The 21788-nt window shown below is 40.7% G+C and overlaps 1 protein-coding gene across 10 annotated transcripts in view; it reads left to right on the top strand.

Annotated features, from left to right (window-relative positions):
- The window catches only part of MICAL3 (microtubule associated monooxygenase, calponin and LIM domain containing 3), a 151829-nt gene that overhangs the window by 82559 nt on the left and 47482 nt on the right, over positions 1-21788 (top strand). For all 10 annotated transcript variants that reach the window (XM_059472446.1, XM_059472445.1, XM_059472442.1 and 7 more), the window contains 3 exons: positions 1164-1252; positions 2361-2448; positions 21521-21716. In XM_059472446.1, the coding sequence (XP_059328429.1) occupies positions 1164-1252; positions 2361-2448; positions 21521-21716 (373 nt within the window). The remainder of the gene's footprint in view (positions 1-1163; positions 1253-2360; positions 2449-21520; positions 21717-21788) is intronic.

Below are 21788 nucleotides of genomic sequence, written 5' to 3'. Positions count from 1 at the left end.
TCTGAAATATTACATGCCCAACATTTGTGTGTGTATATGAAGCAGATGTGGCTAAACAGAAATCTGTGGTATCTATCTGTTGTGAAAATGTAGCTTGTATTTCATTCTGAGTTTTCTTTGAGAGTTAAAAAACCAAAGCTATGCACATATTGTTGCTGTTCATCTGGCTGTTTGGGCTGACAAGCATTCTGCAGCCTTCTGCAGTCAGTGTCTGGTTTTAGGCTTCAGAGTCTGAGAATTTTTGTGTGTAAGAGCTTTTCAGTTGTTGCTCATTTCAGACAATCTCGAAAAGCAGATTTTGGTATGAGTAAACATTAAGAAATACTTATTGAAGTAAATATTTCTAGAAAGATGTTTGTCACTTTTCCATCTCTGTGGTGTTATTTTGCAAATAGCAGCACAGAGAAATTAGAGGCAGAGGTCAGAATATGTGTTGGGAATGCATTGGCAAAGCTCTAGGAATGGGATGGCACTGGAGAGTGCTATGGGCTGCATATGCCGTGCAGGATACACTGACAAAGGTACAGTGGAAGATAATTATGAGGCATCAGCTTGCTGCTTTTATTAGTACCAGTAGTATTTGCATGATGGTATTGCTAATGCTGCTTTGTCTTCCTCACTGTGCTCAGATAGCAGTGAAAAACCTCTCTAGACTTCTGGGGTGTTAGTAAACCAGCAGGATCACAAAAGGTCTTATTTGTGAAAATGAGTCATTGTCCTTTTTACAAGTAGCCACTGTGCATTTTGAGAGATGGTTCTTTGGGAGTTAACACTGTCCTCTCCCACTTTGCTCTGCTGGTTGTATTCATTCTTGCTTTTTCCAAAAGTGCTTCTGCCAGCTTTTCATGTGATGATTTCTTTGTTCCTCACACACTGCCGCATTGTTAGCATGTGATACCACACAAGCCTCACAGCTTTGCTTTGGTGTTTGATAGGATTTTAAACTAAATGGCTGTCAGGCACCCAATGGAAAAGAGCCTAGTTACAAGGGGAGAGAGCAGGGCTGGAGCTAAAACTTCAGCCAGTATTTGCCTCTGCATATAGTGAAGAAATTAGAGAGAGGAGGAGTGGCAGCAGAAAACAAGTTGCAGTGAGATGGACATTTATATTGTGCTAAATTCCTGTGTTCCTGTTCCTGACCATCATTTGTGTTTTATCTGCAGGCAAATTCTACTGTAAACCTCACTACTGTTACAGAGTCTCTGGTTATGCTCAGAGGAAGAGGCCAGCAGTGGGTCCTCTGTCAGGAAAGGTAACTCATTGTTTTCATCTAATGTGCTGTGTTAATAGATTTGGATTCTTAACATTGACAAAACATGTGTGATGGTTTGGGGTTTTTTCAGAAAGTAGAAAAATTCAGGGTGCATTTAGTTGCTTTATCTATCATGAAAGCTTACAGTTCAACTAAATCTTATTTAAAAGCAATTCCTCTACTTAGTACTGCTCTTTTCATGGTACTTATTATCAAATTATATGCTATCCTGTTCAAAACAGAATTTTGATTTGTTTTTCTTGTCAGCTGAAATAATTTCTCAGTGTATGCTGAGGCTAAATGAATAATGTTACCAGTTCTAGTTTTGCTTTGTTTCTCTGTGGTTTTGCTTAAGATGAAACAAATTGTTTGCATTTCCTTTGAAACACAAAGTTCTACCCCTCTTGCATAAGCTATGAAAATCACATACCTTCATTTCTGAAGGTCTGCTGCGTGTTAACAGGAAGCTGCATGAAAATAGAGAATATCCCCTTTCCTATACTATCAAAATAGAAGTATTTGTGCTGTAAATATAGGATGAAGAGACACTGTTATACAGAATGGGCTCAGCTGTCCCTCAGCTTTTGTTGTTATAATCCAAGGCACCTCATTTTTCTCCTCAAGCCCCTTTTCAGTATTTTCACGTACTCTGAGCAAGCTACATGCTGGTTTCTTAAGTTCTGTTAAGCTTGCATGCTGCAAGCTGCCCTTGTCCCTTAAATTATATTTTTCTTTGTGCAAGCAGTGGTGCCTGTCCTGCCTGATTCTCAGGTTTTATTAGTACAAGGTGAAGCTGTACTCCTTTTTGCAAGGATAGTGGATCTATCCCAATATGTGCCATACTTCCTGCCAAAAATAAAGACTGGAAATGGTACCTGCTTTATTTCCCAGAGGAGCAGATTAAGGGCTCTTACAGCTGTGACTTTCTTGGCCATCCAGTTTGTTTTTCAGAGCTTTAATAAAGCCTTAAACTGAGAAGGAGCATGTTTGTTTTTCAGAGCTTTCCTTACACGATGCTTGCGAGGCATCTCAATTCCTCGCTCAGCTGTTCAGTACACACAGCAATTCCAACTTTAACCTGAGTTTAACTTGCCCCACCTTCTTGCAGGACACCAAAGGACCTGTGCAGGACGCCATGGCCAGCGATGGGAGCGGACGGGCCAGCAGCCTCCCCAGCTCAGCAGAGAGGGCCCCAGGTAGCTCCGCTTCCTTCTTTGGCAGGGTGGTGCAGTTCTCACTCGGCCTCGTGGGCAGAGTTAGGGTGCTGAGCCAGCGCCTGCACAGCACAGTCTCCTCCATTGGGCACCACGTAGCCCAGAACCCTCTGGACTCCTTTTTCATGTGTCAGCTGCTGGCATTTGGGGTTCCCTTTCTCTATGTCCAGTCAGAAGTTCTCGGGCAGATCCTAGGGGAATTCTGTGGGCAGCCTGCTGACCAGTGAGATTTAATGTCACCCACCTTTGAGCTGTGTAACTTGTTTGGTTTTTGCGGTGCCTTGTGAATTTTGTGTGCTACATAGAAATCTCAATATATTATTTTGCACTGCGGCTTTGGGGCCTAGATGTTCTCAGTTCTTTCAAGGACATTTTTGAAAGAATACCAGGAAAACACAGATGCTCAGTTGAGGGTCTCCTCTGAGTCAGCCCAGATAAAGAGCCCTGTAATGTATGCAGCTCAATGTCAGTGAAATTGAAAGTTTTTATAAAGCACTGGAATAGCTCATAAACTGGATTTCTGTGTTTTCCTGAATTCTGGGTGTGGTTTCTTGTTCTCCCAAGATTCTCTTTATTAATCTGGTACTTGAATGGGAAAGATCCCATTATCTTTGGATTGTGTCTCCTTTGGAATTCTGAGTGTCTGACAGCTAATGGGATTGGGTTCCTTAAACCCCTTGAATTTCGTGGTGCTGGCAGGTCATGGTGCTCTTCCCTCTGCCAGCATCTGTGCTGCTCCTGGTTGTGGCTGTGCAAGTGGGGTGGTGAATGTGTGTGTCTTACTGCGACATAGTTTTCCCTTTTAACTTGAAATTCTAATTCCTTCTAACACGAGAGAAGTGTCTGTGCTACAAATGCTCGTTTGCCCAGCCCCCAAGTGCTCATTTTGTGATGTCAGAAAAAGGAAGAAATAGTAATTTCTAGTACTTGTTCCGCAAGACTATGAATAAGCGAAATCAGCTGCTTTTAGAAAGGGAACATACTTAGAGCAATTCTTTGAGAAAAGAATGTTTGCATAGTACCAGTTGAGAAGACCTTAACACAGGAGCAGATAAAAATCATGGTGTTCTTTGACTTTATATTATTATGCAAGTGTTTCTAAGATTGTAACTGAATGCAATCTGACAGAAATTTATCCTTAGTGTGTTGATTTTTGGAGTGTAGTTACTTTCAAGATTTCCTCTTTTGTGTGTGTGCAATTTCCATATGGCAAAAGTGAGAAAGAGGTAGGGAAGAATGATATTTGCAAAATGCTATGAGCAGATGTGTGAACTGCAGCATTTTTTGCATAACTAGATAGATTTAAAACTGCTTTCTCTGAAAGTGAAAAAACTTTGGTTTTTTGTAGCTTGGAGCATATTCTTAAAGATAAATAGAAAAAATATTTATTGATACACGGCAACTGATGTGAGCACAAGGGGTTTTGTGGACTGAAGCTGTAGGTGATGATAATTAGGAGGAGATTTGAATTACATTTAGCAATTAGTTTATCACAGCAACTGCTGGCAGAAAATCTCCTTTGGTTTAGTCCTTACAACAAATCGAATTTAATTGCTTTTACAAAGGAATATTCAGCAAGTAGCAACTAAATGTTCACTAAGTAGAGCAAACAGTAGGGCATAGTTTGTGATAAACTTCTATAAACCAGGCAAAAATCAGCTATAACTCAGATGTCTCCTTCTGTAGTGGTGGCACAATCCTGTAGCAGCACTGTAGTACTTCCAGAGCAGTAAGATGGAACAGACACCATTTTGTCTAATGGCAAAACTTGAAATCTAGGGCTCCTTCTGTTTGCTTTGTGCTTTTTAGAGCAGTGTATAACTGTAGCATAATGTTCAGAGCTGTTGGACCTTTTAAAGCTTTGCCCCTTGCAGTGCCCTGAGTGCATTAGGACATGCTGAGCTTAGCTGGTATTTCAGGCAGGTGTTGTGGTGCATTCTCATGTGTGCATGGCAGAAGTGCATTCAGTGCTAGAAGAGGTGAGCAGTGCCTCTGTTGTGCTAAAGAAATACCATTAGAGCTGTGTTTTGTTTTCTTTGTGCAGTATGATATAAGTAACTCTTGGAACTACTGACTTAGCAATGGTTAAGAAGCAGGAGGAAGCAAAATACAATGTATTGTAAAAACAATCCACAGTGGCATTAAAGGCAGGTCAGTTCTCTGTTAGAGCAGCAGTCATGTCCTGTAGGTACTTACCTTCAGCTCCCCTTCCTGCTGGGTAGCTAGGTCAGGAAATCTGTGGGTTTTACAGTTATTTATGGTTTCAAAAAACAAATCTTTTTGAACTACCAATTTTACCTATACAGTGGAAGAACAGGATATTATTCCTGAATAATCAAAAGGAGTCTGTAAGATTACATCTCAGTGTAACTCCTGAATTTAAACTTTTGGTATATATTCCTTCTTGCAAGCTTTCACTGTAGCCTAGACAAATACCTTGAGCAAAAACCTGTCTGAGATGAAGACAGAGGCAGGGATCTGTTTCCTCCACTTCATCCATCTGGTCACTCTCCTAGTACAGGTCATACATCTGAAAGTATTTTACTTCCTTTAGGGCAAGACCACCAAATGGAATTTGGGAATAGCAATTTCAGGCCTTGAGATCTGAACTAATGCTCAGTAGTGGGGTAGGTCTTGGTGTAGAGTGTTATTTGCCTCTAAAGGGATTTAGTAAAAGCAGAAAAGCATGTAACATGCTCAGGTTTGATATTTGGTGGAGATGCAAATATAACTGAGAAGGCAAAGGGAAGGTGTACAACAGTTACATCCATTGTGGAATATACAAAAAGGCAGCCATTTAAAAATTTTATACCTGAGAGTTAAATTCTGCTCAGAGTAAGCAAAAGTGCTTTTCTCAGAGAGCTTTATGGTGACTCATGCAAGTCCTGCTTTTTAGTAGTTGCCATGAAATCCCAAATGGATGTAAATTGCATGGGTTTTCTCCCTACATTCACTGTCCCCTTTGCTTTATCACCAAACCAGCTTAATGCTTAAAATATATTCAACCACAGAGTAGCCTTCAGCAGGTTTAGTCAGGTGAGGTGAGATTGGTCACGCCAAGGTGAGATTGGTCACACCAAGCCCTTCCTTGTGCTGTCACTAACCCGTTTGACGTGGATTAACCTTGCTAAAGATGTCAGTCCCTGCCTGGGTGGCCACAGTGCTGGCTGGCATGGAGTGAGTTCTGTCTGTCCCTTGTAGAGCAGTGGCTGCAGGGCACAGTCTGTGATCAGCAGGTTGAGGTCTGTTCAGCACTCAGCTGGAGTCACCCTTTGTGTGAGGGGTTTGCACAGAGCCTGTGTGGCTCTGCCCTGCTGCTCCCAGGGGAGGTTATGGCCAAACTGGAACCCTTCAGTGGGGAAAGTGGCAACAAGCTTTGAGCAGTGGCTGCCATTCTCTCTGGGAAAGGGAAGTTGGGGACAGCTCTTACTGTGCTTTTGGTCCTGCTGAACTGTGGCATGCTTGTTGTAGATTCTGTAACTTTCTCTGTACCTTGTCTGCCTGTTTTTCTCTATCTTCTGCATTTGCCTTTGTGCCAAAATGCTGCTATTGCTAAGGAAAAAAAAACAACAACTGAACAAAAAACTTTTGCTTCTCAACTGTCTCTCCCTTTGATAATCTGTAACTGCTGTGTCTTGGAATTTTTTTTATATAATTTACAGTACTTTATATGGTTTTAATGTGCTTTTAATGCAAATGCTGTTCTTCTGTTTGTTCTAAAGGTCTGTAAGAATGTTTCTGAATTTTCAGCTCTTTCTTGACAGATGGACTTGGAACAGTCTTTACCCCTATCAGCTTTATGATATGCTCCTTGGGGTGATGTTAGCCAGCAATGTTTTTTTGTAAAATATTTCCCATTTCAGGCTCATGTTTTCACAACAATGCATTTTTGTCCCTATCAGCAATAGGAAGTTGATAAAGGAAAGACTGCCTAGGGAAACTCATACTTGTACAGCAATAAAAGGCAAGTCATGAGATCTTTTGCTTTAGTTACTTGACCTGTGAAAGATTAAGAAATCAAACCTAAGCAATAGTATGAAAAACTAAAATGCAATACAAATTAGAGCTACTAGGACTTGTGCTTTAATATCACATAAATACATAGTATTTATGATAATAGGTATGCAGTCTGAAAAGTTAAAATCCTCCTATGGATGTGCCTTAATGGTTTTCAGGGAGAAATACTCAGAGCAAAGCCCTTCACAGCAGATCCTTAAACAAGTACTGTTGTATATAGCAAGCAATATACATGAGGAAGTTGTTTTGCTGACCTGGAGAGCTGGGAAAGAGTGGCTGTTTCCTCTAAATGGCATGTCCTTGAAAGTAAATTATCTGAACCATGTTTGGAAAAGGATCTTGAGTATCTGTACAAATATAAGTATTTTTGAATGCATCCAGTATTATTTGCACACAATTCAATTTTGTGTCTGACAAAACACAAATATATGTTTCTGTTTAGGAATAAGCTTCTTGTTCATAAACATTGCCTCTATTGTTCAGAAGCATTGCCTCTTCACCATTCTGCATACATTGAACATGCCTTACTTGTGAAAATGGCTTAGCTCAAAGCAATACTGCTTTGTTTGCTGTGCAAACAAACATTGTGATGAAATCCTCTACTTGGTCACTTCTTTTCATTACTATTCACCTTTGGGTTTTATTCTTGTTTTAATTTGGTCTAGTTTAAACATTAAATTATGGAAGATAACAGCAAACAAATTCTGTGACATGACATTCTGTTTGAGGTGCCTTCATTTTAAACCAATGAAGGTTTACAAATATATCTCACTCTTTTCCCTGCCAAAAATAAAAAAGAGAAAGGAAAGCATTCATATTTCAGGATGCACCACCAAACTGGGATGAAAGCTATTTCCTCTACTAGCGTGCCTTGAATATTGTCTGTTCTGTTTGGAGGAGCCATGGTGGTGTGTTTAGCAGGACATGGCATAGGGTTCTGAACCCTTTTTTGGGGTATCATACAACTGCAGAGAGATCTGATGGAAGATTGACTTCTCTCTGAAACATTAACAATGCAAAGTTCAGAACCAGACCCTGTATTTTTGGAAGCTGAGGAGAGTGTACAGGTTGCCTGACTAGAACCAGAGTTCAGTGCCCAGTGAATCATCTCTCAGTAACAAGCCAGGAATCTGTTAGGATAAGTGCTTGACTGTTCCCAGTCCATCATGGTCCTTTTCAGTGTTCTTATCAGGATTTGGGTGGCTTTGGCATAAAGGAAAGGAGAATGCTAAAGGATTGGCAATTTGAAGCCCAGAAAATTTGGAAAGGAAAAGATGTGGTGGGAAGGTTATTTGTTCTTAAGAGTAGGAGATGCAGCTGATCTGATGGAGTTTCACTGCAAAATCTTGAAAAATGTTTTGAGGACTGAGAAGGATGTACAAAACAACAGTGTGCTGAGTTTGTACTCATGGCTGGATCCTGCTAAGAACACTTTGTCTTGGGAGTTACTGGACTCCCAACTCCTCCTCTCTCACTCTCTAGCTTTCAGACCTATAGACTTGTGCCACTGGAATATTTGTTGTTTGTATGTGTATATTCTGAAGGGTGATATGAATTTTTCTGGGCACTTTAAGAGCTTCATTGAATGTTTTTGTGTCTTAGAAAAATAGTATTAAGTTTGTGTGAAAGAGTTGGATTTTTGTTTTAATTGCAGAATTAAAATGTCTGGTTTTTTGAAAAGTGAAATCTGACTAATACTATTTTGAGGTTGCTTCCCTCAGAGAAAAGGAGGGGACTGTGCATAAAATAAGTTCAGTGACAGATAATGTTCAAGTGAGATGATTTAGTGCTCAGAAAGGCTTCATGTCTCCGCTGTATAGTCCCTTTGAAAACTTTGATTTATGCAGTTGTTTTTAACCTGTTTTTGTTTTGGGTGTGTGTGTGTGTGTCTCTGAATTATGTAACACGTGGTTTCCCTGTTGCTGTGAAATGGAGATATTTTTTTGTTCAACTGTGTGAAATGTTCAAGGGAATAAATTCCAAACAAACTTCAGGTTTCTGAGTTTTTCTTTGTCCTGCCCCTTGTCCCTCCACTGGTTCCAGGTGAGGGATGCTGCAGGGGCTACAGAATTGGGGGACAGGGGAATGAATAGCTCTAGCAAGCTCAAATACAACTGGCATTTGGGGAGCTCTGTGGCATGTGCCATCTGTCACTGCCAAGTACTACTTTTCAGGCTCTTTCTGTATTGTGGTGTCTGTTTTAAATTTTGCTGTTATGTTGTGGTTTTCTGGGAGTGCAGGGCGCACATTGCACAGACAGCACGACCTGCTGAGCACCTCCTTGCTAGGTATTCTGCTGCCTTGGCAAAGCTGGCTTTGGATAGCTGTGCTCTCAGCATTGTGGCTTCACAGAGCTTGGTGTCTGAGGAGGTTGTTTTGTGTGCTTGCTGCAAGCCAGAGTTCTTTGTCATGCTCTGTGACCAAGGCAGTCACACCCATGGCAGAGCAAGGGACCTGTAGTGTGACAGGTAAAAGTCTTGACAGGCTTTGGTTCCTCTGCTTGGTGTAGATCTGCTGTGGTGGTGGGATGTTTTGCTGTGATGAAAAGACAGAAAATGACTAAATGCTAAGCTTTGTAGCCAAATCCTGTCTGGTGTTCTGGCTGGACTGTTGTCTTTTCTGAGGACTGCACACAAGGAGGGGACCTGCCTTCCTCAAGACCCTTAAGAGCCTGTTGTGTGATGTTTTCACATTACAAACAGACCTGGATTGTTGTTCTGAGCTGCATTTTCCTGGTCTCAAAATTACAAAGAGTTAGTCTACATTAGGGACTTGCTCAGTATTTTTTCCTCACATGCTACTCCTGCTTCCTACTCCACCATCTGCAGCTAAAAGCTTGGTATAGCTGATGATTTTTGAAAGTTCAGTTGTGAATGATATTTGGCCTGAGTAGATTACATTTAAATGTTAGGTCACAGAACAAACACAAACCAGTTCTGATCTATGTAAAATTTCCTTCTTTGGAGGGAGGTAATTGCTTTATGCCTTTGAAAATGCCTGTAGTTTTTCATTGCTGTGTTAAGCAGTGCCAGGTTTGAGGTTAAAATGGGCCTTCAGTTCTGAGGAGGAGCCATGAGCATTCAGGATAAAACTTCATATGCTGGTGCATGAGCTAGAAATGTCATTTTGATGTACCACTCCAACAGCCTTCACTGTTCTGTTAACTCTACACCTGCATATGTGCTCTCCAGAAAGCACATGTTTGCTTCATGAATTAAGAAGGAAAAAAAAAAGGATGAAAGTAGGTGCATTCTAGAGAATTCTAGAGATTGTCCCCAGAGTGGAAATCAGACTTCCTTTTAAGTCTACACAGATACCTCACACTTGCTGTTTCTGTGCTTGTGGTTCTTCTCTAGTGTCATGGCTTCTCTAACAGGGATGAAAAAATGTAAGAAGGTACTTCTAAAATAATGAGTGAATAAAAATTAATACAAATTAAAACAGGGAAGTTATAGTTTTACCACCTGCTTGTGATCAGCAGTGTAATTTATTGAGATATGTAGTTGATGATGTATCTTAAAATGCAAGAAGTAAGGGGAGAAAACCAAATTTAAAAAATCAACCAAACAAAAACTAACAAAAAACCACAAAGCAAAACAGCACCCAAACCAAAAATAACAAAACAAAAAGCCACAAAACCAAAACAAATAGAAATAATCTCAAGGGAAGGAGCAGGTAATCCAGAGTCAACATCAAAGCTATTCTCCTGTTTTTGATGTGTATTTATGAAGGAAGGTGAATTAGTTGCTGAACTGATCCTTACAATGTAGAGTTTAGCTTGAGCTTTCTGAACAAAACTGGGCAGATGCTCTTTAAGGATGAGATGGCACTTCTGTGCCCTGTTTAGTTGCTTACATCTGCTCTCAAAAATGTATGTTTAGTCTGACATTTTTCATGTTTGCTGTCATCCCAGAAGGCTGCGTTTGCTTTTTTAGGAAAATTTCATAATCCTCCTTTCTGCTGTTATAGACGTTTATCTGATGGCTTGAGGGTAGAAGTGTTTAAAAATAGGATTTTTTTTACCCAAGAGATGTTTTGAATACTTCCAGGCTGATGTGAAAACACATCAGAACTGATGTGTAAACTATTTTTAATCAGTAATAAGTCTTTTGGAAGCTTGCTTCCTGGAACTGTACCAGATTTTTAATATAACTATCTACATATATAATAACAAGAATTTTGCTATTTTTGGGAAAAATTTCCACTAAGGTGTGAAGCTCTGGATTGCTTGGAATATGCTCTGTAAAATTTACACAAGAGTATGTGACATTAAGTGTAGATAATGAAAAATGTGCAACAGAATGAGGGAGCAGATGTTGAACCTTTTTGGAGTATGTGGATCTTTTACTTGTGGCAAATATTCCCCACTGTATTTGCCAGCCTAAGATTTCAGCCTGTTCCATTTGCAGCACCTGATAATCTTGACATAAATGGTAGAAATTAGATAAAGACATGCTTAGTATGTAAATGGATTCTGAGATTCTGTGATTATGGAAATCTCTAGGACATTGCCTCAGAAAAGACAGACTGGTTATTAGCTCAGTAAAGAGAAAGAAGATAGCTGTTCACAGGTGGTGTTTTGAATCTGATCACAAATTGAACAGGAGCCTGAAAACATTACATTCCACATTTTATTATGCATTATAAAATTTCAGGTTTCTGATGGGTTGTTCTTTAATGATCAAAATATTGTCCATTGTCACATGTGGAACTAGAAGTGCCAGTTTCTATAAAAAATAAAAATTTGTACTGAAAGATTCATAGAATGAATCATAGAATGGTTTGGGTTGGAGGGGACCTTTAAAGGTCATTAAGTTTCAACCCCTTGCCCTTGACAGGGACACTTTCCACTAGACCAAATGCCTCAAAGTCCTGTCCAGCCTGACCTTGAACACCTCCAGGGATAGGACATCCACCTCTTTGAGCAATCTGTTCCAGTGCTTCATCACCCTCACAGTAAAGAATTTCTTCCTGATATCCAATCTAAACCTACCCTCTTTCAGTTCAAAGCCATTCTCCATTGTCTTACTGCTCCATGCCTTGTCCATTCTCAGAGCTCAGAGCTCTTGCTGGCCCCCTTAGGTACTGACCAAGGCCTCCACAGAGACTTCTCCAGGCTGAGCAAGCTCAGCTCTCTCATCCTTTCCTCACAGGAGAAATGTTTCATCCCTCTAATCATCTTTGTGGCATCTCTGGGCTTGCTCCAGCAGATCCACCTCCTCCTTGCATTGGGGCCCCCAGGGCTGGAGGCAGAACTCAGGTGGGATCTCACCAGAACAGAGGGGCAGAATCCCCTCACTTGCCCTGCAGCCCACTGTGCTTTGGATGCAGCTCAGGACATGTTTGGCTTTTGGGGTGTGAGTGCACATTGACAGGTCATGTTGAGCTTCTTGTGTCCTTCTCCAAACTTTCTCCTGCATCAGGCACTTCTTCATCCTCCTGCTCCCTGCCTGTGCCTTCTGTGATTTGAGCTTGCAGCACTTGCCAGTGAAGATTCCACTCCTGCTTTTAGGTGAAAATTGGTTTGGTTTAGCTTGGTGTGATTTGCACATTTGGAGATCACCTGTCTGATCCTCACTGTGAAATGGGAGATTGCAGAAGGATTGCAGATTGCACTTGTGCTACAGACAAGTGGCAAGAGGTAGATGCCACCATGAATAAATGATACCAAGTGTTATGTAGTAGATAAGATAGCAGAGGCTTTCTTTATAACAACATAAAAGGGGTCACTGTTTGGATCATAACTGGACAATCAGTCTTAAATATTAATTTCTAAGTTATTTAACAAAAATAAAGAGAACGTTTCACTCAAAAAGTGGGAAACCTCATTAACCAAAGTCATGGTAGTTCTAAAATCTAGTGTGGCCTTTTATTTTCTTTTTTCTCCCTGCCAATCCCTGCATGTGCCTCATCAAGATCCCAGGTGGTTCTTTGAGGTACCGTACCTTTAATAGCTTCCAGAACAAAATTTATGCCTGTAAAGTAATGTTATTTTATCCTCTTCAGCCTTCCCACACTCAGCTTCTTTCAGAGAATGGAAATGAGGCCAGGCAACTTATGATAGAGCTCATCTAAATACCAGGGAGAGCTCTGACATCCTGGATGATACCAGGAAAATGGAGCATGATTGGTAATAGGTTACTGACTTACCAATGCTCCTGAGTGATTAACAGGCTAAAAATCCCTACATAACTTATATTGTATCTCTAGGACTCGAAACCTGTTTGAGCAGCAGTAACAGTGAATTCTGTACAAACATCAAGATTTTCTTGCCAGAAGAGATGTAATAAGGAATACTGACCTTAGCATTGTTCCCTGGGGCTTGGATTAGGTGACCTAATACCTCCTTTCCCCTGATTCTCTTCTCCACCCACCAGTGACAACACTGGCCACTTTCCAGGAGTCAAAAATAGCTACACTCCTGGATGATTCTGTTCCTCTGCTGTAAGGAAGGCAACTTTTCTGTATTGTTAAACCACATACTGAACTCCTAACCTTCATTACATAATGCTGCTATTTCATGCATGTGAGGAACACTGTTCCTCAAACATAACTTATACTGTGAGTTAGATGAATTTCTGTTTGTTTCCAAGACATAAGGATAAATTACAGATGACCTTGATCTGAAACTGGCTAATTATATTCACTTCTGGTTGCTTCCACTAAAACCAGAGAAAGGTCAGATCAATGCAATTGCCAGCTGGTTCTAAACTCAGTCCTACTGATGCAGTAAGCAACTGTTTTGTCAGTGTCTGTTTTGGGAATTCTAGAAGTCTGTTTTAATTAAAATAATGGGGGGAGTGGGGCAAAACATTGCAACACTTATAAGACAAATGTGTGAGTTTCAATTTCATTCAATAGTCAGTCCTATTAATTTTCACTGTTATGAAGAGAACAAGCTTCCACATTTACAGGCAGTATCTGAGAATGGAGAACTTAATTCTAGCTGGACATTGTGGAATGTGTGGAGGAGGATTTACACCTTCATGTGTTTGTTTCTGGGCTGTCTGTTTCAGAATCCCTTGAGTATTTTAGCTGTCAGCTGTTCCTATACACATTAGAGTGGTTTGAGGGGGGCTTTCTGCTCTTCATTGCTTAGGGCACCAGTAGATATCAACATCTCACTGATTTTTATTTCATGTGCTGCTGAATTCATGCTGTAAAACGTCTTGCCAGCACTAGAAGTGGTTCTTTGATAACTCTACTGGGTTCTTCTGCACCAGATGGTTTTTTGATTAAACACCTTTCTGTCTGTACAGCTTAATCTCCCCGTTTCTCTGTTTAGGTCCCAAATTTGCTGGGGAGAATTTCTAGGCTGATGGTGTGAGGATGGAGCCTGACATGGTAGCAGAAGCCTTGAGAATGTTGGTGCTTGTCAATTTAAGGACAGTTTTATTGATCAGGTCCAGCATAAGCCAGTTTGCATTTACAATTCCCAAGAGCTTTGACTCAATAGAATGCATCATCTAGAAAGCCTAGTTAGTATTTACTGTTAGGATTGGTATATGTGCATTACAGAATAATTTCAGGAGGGCTCTCTTCAGGTTTGAGCACATTTTGAATGCTAGGTATCTTCCTTATGAGTAGACTTCGTTTTTCTTATCCTAATGCCCTCTTTGAGTTCAGGCCTTTTATATTTAGCAGAATGCTATGGATCAAATGGGAAACATCAGAAAACTCAAGATGTAATGGCTTTATAGTACAGCTGAGTAATTCAGGCTTTCTGAGGGCTTGGGAATACCCTACCATAGTAAGAGAGAAAGTTGAGGCATTGTATCAAAGTAACATTGACATTTGATGGCTGCTGAAAAAATTCTTTCACCCAGGATTTTTCTCCTGGGAAGCTGAGAAGCCTCAGAGAAAAAGGAAAACAAATTGTTATCTCATTTGCTTCTCCTGTGTTGTGTTCACATGTGGAATGTGTTTGGAGATTGTTTATCCACAGGTGATTATTTAATTGGATTCTGCTGTGAGTTGTTTCCACTATTTGGCCAATTGGGGCCAAGCTGTATCAGGACTCTTAAAAGAGTCAGGAGTTTTCATTATTATCTTTTTAGCATTTAGTAAGTATCCTGTCTGTATTCTTTAGTATAGTATAGTATTCTTTAATATAATATAGTATAAATGTAATATAGTATAATAAAGTAATAAATTAGCCATCTGAGAACATGGAGTCAGATGCATCATTCCTGCCTTCATCGGGGCATCCCAGCAAATACAATACGTAACAACAGCAATTGTAATGAAAAGGAAGGAATGAGAGGAGTAACCCCAAGGAACAACTGATGCACACTACAGTTTGCTCACCACCCACTGTTTGATTCCCAGCTAATCCCTGGGCAGCTATCAGTCCCTCCTGGCCAGCTCCCCCAGTTCATGTTCTGGCCATGACATTCTATGGATGGAATATCCCTTTGGCCATTTGGGGTCACTGCCCTGGCCACACTCCCTCCCAGCCTTTTGTGCACCTGCTCACTGGCAGAGCATGACATGCTGCAAAGTCCTTGACCCAGGGTAAGCACTGCTTAGCAACAGCCAAAACATCAGCCTGTCACCAGTGTTACATCACACCAAACCCAAAACATGGTACTAGCTACTAGGGAGAGAATTAACTCTATCCCAGCCCAAACCAGGGTACTATGAAGTATTGACATTCAAATAAATTTGTTCTTGTGTCTGTTTGAGGAGGCGTTGCATTGCCCTTTTTGCCTTTGAGGATGTACTTATCCAAATTCAGGGCCTCCTACCAGGAAATGTCAGTTCTGCAGCTGGTGATGTGGGGCTGTGCAAACAAGCACTGACAAGAATGTAGCAGGTCTGCTGGGCTCTTGCCAGGGGTTCCCTGGAGAAATTTCCTAAAAGAGAAGATAAATGTAAAAGGGCAGATGTATCCAGACTGAAAATATCGAACTTCTTACTAACCCTTAAAAAATCCATTCCATTTTACACCCTTCTGTAGTCAGTTCAGAATTACCATGGACATGGTGTATGTATCTGTTGCTGGGCAGTACAGAAATTTACAGTGTCTATAGATAATAATTTTTGAGAGGATTCAGGAAAGGATTTCAAAAGAAATCAGTTGCACTTATTTAAATTGAATGTCTTAATTGACTTACTGTTTGAATGTGTGCAGCATCTAACATGAGCCTCAATACCAAGATTTCCTTTTTTTTATTGTGCACACAGTGCTGGGCACTTCCTTACATCAAAAGTGTTTTTTCTTGACTTGAAGTGAAGTTGAGAGTGAAGTGCTTGGTGTTGTGCATTCTGGATCCTGTTTTTGGCACTGCCACCAGACTGTTGTGAGATGCCTTGCTGGTATTTAATCTCTGTGTCTGGACATGTGCAGTGCCTCTACAGCACTTACCTACTTCCAAAATAGGTTTGTTTTTGTGTGCTAGTACTTGTAAAGCGTTTTGAGGCCCTTGGACAAGAAGTGGAGTTGGAAAACAAACAGGCAGTTAGTGGAACTGAAGTGGGTGAGGGTGAAACTTCTAGGAAAAATCCTGAAACTCAATGTGATGTGAACAGAGATTAAAAATGAGAAGCTAAGAATGCTGCTGGATCTCATTTGCTGCCTTCTCCTTTGAGGTCTATACCTTTGAGGTGTAGACCTCAGTGACAATGTTTGCTGAATTGATAGTACACTTCAGAAACCTTACCCAAAAGGTATTTCTCAGAAACTAATTGCAAGGGAATATGAGGACTTTCAGCATTTCAAACTCAAAGCTCACTGCATCACTTTTAAACTCCCCTGGAAAAGTTCCCATCTTCCTTTTCAATACTTAGTCACAGGCAATGTGCTGCTGTTTCTGTAGGGAACTGACACAGTTCTCAAACAATTGTGTGGAGGTAGAATGAATTGAAGTGTTTGGAAAAGACAAGTGGAAACAAACAGGTACAGTGTTTCACATTACCACAAAACCACAAGCTTTGGGAAATCCATAATGAAGATTTTCCTGAGAGTCTATTAATTCCTTCCCCCTTTTGCATGTGTTTCACAGACTCCTTTATTTGAATTTCCATAATTCCCCAAGGCCACAGCTAAGTCTGTGCAAAATACTGGACAAGAGATGACATGCACTTTTAGTCAGATATTGAGATAGCAAGCTAAGAAAAGAAAGTCTAGAGGTACTGCACGGTAATTGAAAAACAGCTTCTAGTAAAATAGACAGGTATTTTCCCTTTGGGAAGAATTCATTGTTCTCAGATTCCCAGTTCTCTCCTGCATCTTCAGCATGGAAATGTTGTGTCAAGGAGTAACTTTGGCAGGATTTCATTGAGCCCATGGGAATAACATGTAGATTTTACAGAACAAGGTAATACTGGAGGTGAGTTGAGATAGGATCCTCTCTCAAGGGGAGCTTCTCAAGCCTTCCAGGAATTGCCAGAGTTGCTGGAATAGGACACACTCATGCAGGCAAGGAGCAGTTCTGTTAGGAATGTTATCTCTGATCAGACACTTATCATTTCAGGAGGCAAGCTCTGTCAAAGCTGAGATAAATTAGGGGCTCTGGCAGCTTTCATGCAGCAGCTAAGCAGCCTGTCCTGTTAAGAAAAACAGCTCCCTTCAGATGATCTATGTAATGTTCATGGCCCACTGACTCTTCCAAAGTAAAGAGTCAGGCTTTAAAATGTGTCCTATTTTGGATGTTGTTTGTGGATTTTTAGCTGATCAGTTGATTGTTCAAGAAGCTACACTTGGCTTTAAGTAGCTCCCCTCTCTGGGTAGTAACACAGCTTTTCTTCCTGGCTGGTGCAGCCAGGGCAGCCTTTTCCCTCACCTGTGAATGGTTGCTGACTTTTGTCCCTGTGGGCCCAGAGGCAGGGGCCAAGCAGAAGATCAGGTGCTGGCTGGGTGCACTCTGAACAATCTGGGGTGTACAGTGTATTGATTAAAGAGAGGCAGCTTTCCCCTCCACAGGGACTTCAGGTCTACAAGAACTGCCTTGGAACACACTTTGCCCATGCATTTAGCACCTTATATATGTGGGGGAGAGAAATGAGAGCAGGCAGCAAGCTTCAGAATTCCTCAGTCTTATTTATATTTTATTGTAGTTTTTTAATGGGTTTTTTAATTGTAGCATCAAATTAGTTGGTGTAAACTTTAGAACATAAAATGGGGGAATTGTCCATCATCTGGACACTTCAGTGATGCTTGTATCTCATACTTACTTTCATCCCTTGTATAAGTTTGTGAAGTGCAGTGCTTTTCCTTCTCATAGTTGATGGCTTTACAGTGCATGGCTATCAGCAGCATTTCTCTTGTTTCGTATTTGTTAATAAGTTGGACAGTGACTTTGAAGACAGCCAGATTTGCTAAATGCATGGCATCTTGTAGAAACAGACAACTTTTAGAAACAAAACTAATATGTGAAATAAACGAAATAATTTGTGTAGTGCAAATTCCTAGAAATCCCATGCTTAAACTGGTAGTGGAGTTTCTGTATCATGTTCTCTGATGCAGAGCTGTTTTCTTGGCAGACTGGAGAGATGTGACCACTTTTGCATCTCAAGGCTATGGATGTATAAGTTAATAAGAGAAAGTGCTGGAAATGCCCTTTCTACTTGGAGATTCTGAGGGAGGAAGTGCTTGTCAAGCTCACAGGACATCTTGGCTTGACCACATCTTTTTGCATTAAAGTTCAGGTTGATTTTCTATCTTTTAAGATTTTTTAACACAGTTGCATCGAGTCACTCCCACTTACAGTTTGTGCTGTGACAGGATTTGTTTCATTCTCTGTGTCCCAGTTACATTGGGTCCTTGTGATGAGAAGGGCAGGGATGCTTTGTGTTTTGAAAAACTTTCCTGAAGGATGATATATCTTCATGAAATGCATGTAAAAAGATGCCAGCTTGATTTTCAGTCCTTCTCTACCTAGCAGTGATTGCTGCCAGTCTCTCTCCCCACACTAGATATTGGATTATTGAAACAGCCTTTTTTTAAAGAACTCTACTCCATTTAATTATATGGCAATTGTTTGTTTGGTGGGTGTTTTGGGTTTTTGTTTGTTTTTTCCTTTGAAAAGGCTGACACAAAGCCCCTAAGATGGTAAGAAAACAAAAAGAGTGAAATAATATCAGACAGATAAAATTTCTTGTTCTTTGGTTTTCAGAATTCTTTTTCTAGTGTACTTTGCAGCTATGTCAGGGTTTGCATCAGAAGACAGTAAGCTAAAAACAGCTTGTGGAAAGACATCCCTGTTAAAGTAGCTGAGCCTTGCTGATGACTTCATATGTATAAAAAGTTCTGAGTAGTACAAAACCTTTTTTTTTAATCATTATTTTAATGTATTCCTTGTTTGTTTTCCCTGACCTTGGTGTTACTATGTTACCCAGAGTCCTGTTTTTTTCTACTGTCAGCCAAAGTGGCAGAGCAAAATTCGAGGTCAGTTCCCCTGGTACTGTGAACTCAGGGCTGGGTAATGTAACAAGGATTGCAAAAATAGATTTGGCCGAGTTGGTATCACCAGAGAGGGAGAGAGAGAATGAAAAGAGTGAATCCCAGTGAAAAAGGCAGCTCAGTTCCACCAAACTTTGCAAACTAAGGCACAACAGAAGGCTTAGCAGCAGGAGATGGTGGAGACCACAGTATCCCTGGAAATGCAAGGCAGTGGTGCCATCTGACCAAGCTTATTTGTTTATACCATGAAAAAGCTCTGGGGTTCCAGCTAAAGGCATGGCAGCCACTTGGCCACATCATGGAAGGGTTAAATCATACTAAGGAAGACAGAAAAACACTTCTGGCAGTTGTCTTCAAGATTTTATCTCAGGGGAGGGGGATTGGAAATGGATGCCAGGAATTATGTAAAGACCTGTGTAATTTTGTGTGAAATATGAAGGTGGTACTGAGTAATTTTCCTGAAAAAAAGCCCAAAACCTGTTAGGAATAAAGTGAGAAGCTACAGAGGATGAAGAAAGGAAACAAAAGCTGTCTTGGAAGTTAAAATGTGTGAGGATAAAGTAAAGGTTGCCAAAGCTCATGCTGGGTTAGACTTTGCAAAGGAGAGCAAAGCAAAGAGCTCTGTTTTGTAAGCATGTAGGTAAAAGCAAGGTAAGGGAAAACAGAAGTGTGTTCCATGAGAGCAAGAATCAGTGTGCAGCAGGATTGGGAAATGAGGACTAATACAATGAAACAAATAATCTTTGTCTCAGAAGAGTGGGAGAAATTAAAATGAAATTGTGAGCTTTGTGGTAACAACTTTTGATTAAATCAAGCTGTCCTGATATACTTTGACTGTCTCGTTCAGGAAATACTGTGGACCACTGGGTAACAGAAGTATATCCTGCAGATAAACTAAAAAGAAAACAAAACAAATAAAAAACTTTAAAAAGTGATCTGAACAAGTATATATCAGTTAAACAGTAGGTGTAACACCTTTTAAGGAATAACTAAAACCTGCTAGTTCTGCAAGAGAAGTCCTTTGACCTCATGCAGGTAAGTCCTATAAAATGTGGCATGGGCTCACCAGAGACCGTGCTGGACTGGCTTGACAGCTTTTATTGACAATTGATACCTCCATGAGGGAAATTGTAGTGCATTTGCACAGTCTGGACTTGAGCGTAACACAGGAATGCTGACACATGGAAATAATTATTGGAACTGGATAAAATGGGAGAGAAGTACATGAAGTGTGAGTAGCTAAGGAGTTGGGCTAAATAAGAGACAAGAGGTTTTATTAAAAGTGGAAATAAGGGGTTTGGATGCAACCTACAGACTATGCAGTGTCCCAAAAAGTGATCTGGGATCTGATCTTTGTAATACTGTCATTAAGGTTACCAACTGAAAAAAAAAGACCAAGGAAAAAATCTGCTAATGCAATTCAGGGCTGAATCAACATTTCAAATCCTCATCAATGCAGAGGAGGACAAGCACATCATCCACTAAGAACTGCAAAATGTTGCCAACTGTAAGATTAAACTTAGGAATGTAATAGTGGAAAGTACCAGGTCAAGCACTAAGATGTTGAGAATTTTGGCTACCAACAAAGTGCTTATCAGTTGAAAGCAAAGAAGGAGAGAGATCTAAGTCTCATAAAAGCCACCAGTATTATGTGACATATAAATAGGCAGGTGTGTTCTCAGCATGTATCAGATGAGAGATTTGTGGCAGGGCTGTGTGTTACACTGATAAGGCCTCATCTGGAAAGCCATGTTCACTTTTAATCACCCAGGTTCTGAAAAGATTAATCCAAACTGGGACAGATTCAGAGACCTGGGGGATGATCAGAGCACTGAAGAGCTTATCTTCAGTGAGAAGAAGGTGTGGCTTGTTTAGCAAAGCAAAACAAAAGCGTGGAAATAAGGGTAAGGGGTCAACAGTGGTATAGTATTCAAGCTAAAATACTGCAATTTAAAAAATAAGTGGATGAAAGCAGGATAGAATAAAATTCATTGAGTGCTACTGTGAGTGAAGCTTCTCAATACTTTTCTACAACTCTCTGGTTCACATATCCTGGCAATTTTTGGGGACTTCTGGGATTTTTGCTTGCAAATGTCTCTCTGAGATTTGTCCCCGTGATTCATTTCATTACAAATTCTGATTGAAAAGTCAATCAATTCAAGTCTACTAAAAGTTTTCAAATTTGGCCTTTTTCATTCCTTCCCTCATCTTTAAGTAGTAACAATATTGTCTTGCTCCTTAACTCTGTAGATTTCCCTTGGCTGGTGCCAGTTTTAACACACAGCATGGTTGCCCCATAGCATTCCATGTCTCAGATAATAAATCCAGCCTGTGCCCAGGCCTTCCCCACACAAACTTCATTGCATCTCTAGTTTTTGCAGCTAAAATGGCCCTATTTCCTCTCTCAACTAGGATATTTAACATTCTTTTTAGCATCTATTAGCCAAAACCACTAAGATTCCCTTTTGCAGTCTGGCCTCCCAGTAGTGGCGAACAGGATAATGACATAAGGTATTCTCTCGCTTTATTTACCTCCCTCTGCCTCATGCCCCTTTTCTCCCAGTTGCTCAGTTCTCTTAAAAATGTGACTTTCTGACTGTTGCATTTGTTGTTTATTGCCTGGCTTGTCCTCAGGTCCCAGTGTGAACGGGCTGGAGGAGCCCAGCCTGGCCAAGCGTTTGCGGGGCACCCCGGAGCGCATCGAGCTGGAGAACTACCGGCTGTCCCTGCAGCGCGAGGAGGAGCTGGAGGAGGTGCCCGAGGAGACCCTGGCAGAGCACAACCTGAGCAGCGTGCTGGACAAAGGGACAGAAGAGGATGTGCCCAGCAGGTCAGCACACATTGCCCAGCAGCTTTTCTGCACCCATCCCAGCTGGCTTTGACTGCCTTTCCTTTTTCTTTA

Source organism: Ammospiza nelsoni, chromosome 5 (genome assembly GCF_027579445.1).
Source record: "Ammospiza nelsoni isolate bAmmNel1 chromosome 5, bAmmNel1.pri, whole genome shotgun sequence".
In the NCBI taxonomy this organism is placed as follows: Eukaryota; Metazoa; Chordata; class Aves; order Passeriformes; family Passerellidae; genus Ammospiza; species Ammospiza nelsoni.
The sequence above is the reverse complement of the archived record's forward strand: the minus strand, read 5'-3'. Positions and strand labels throughout refer to the sequence as shown.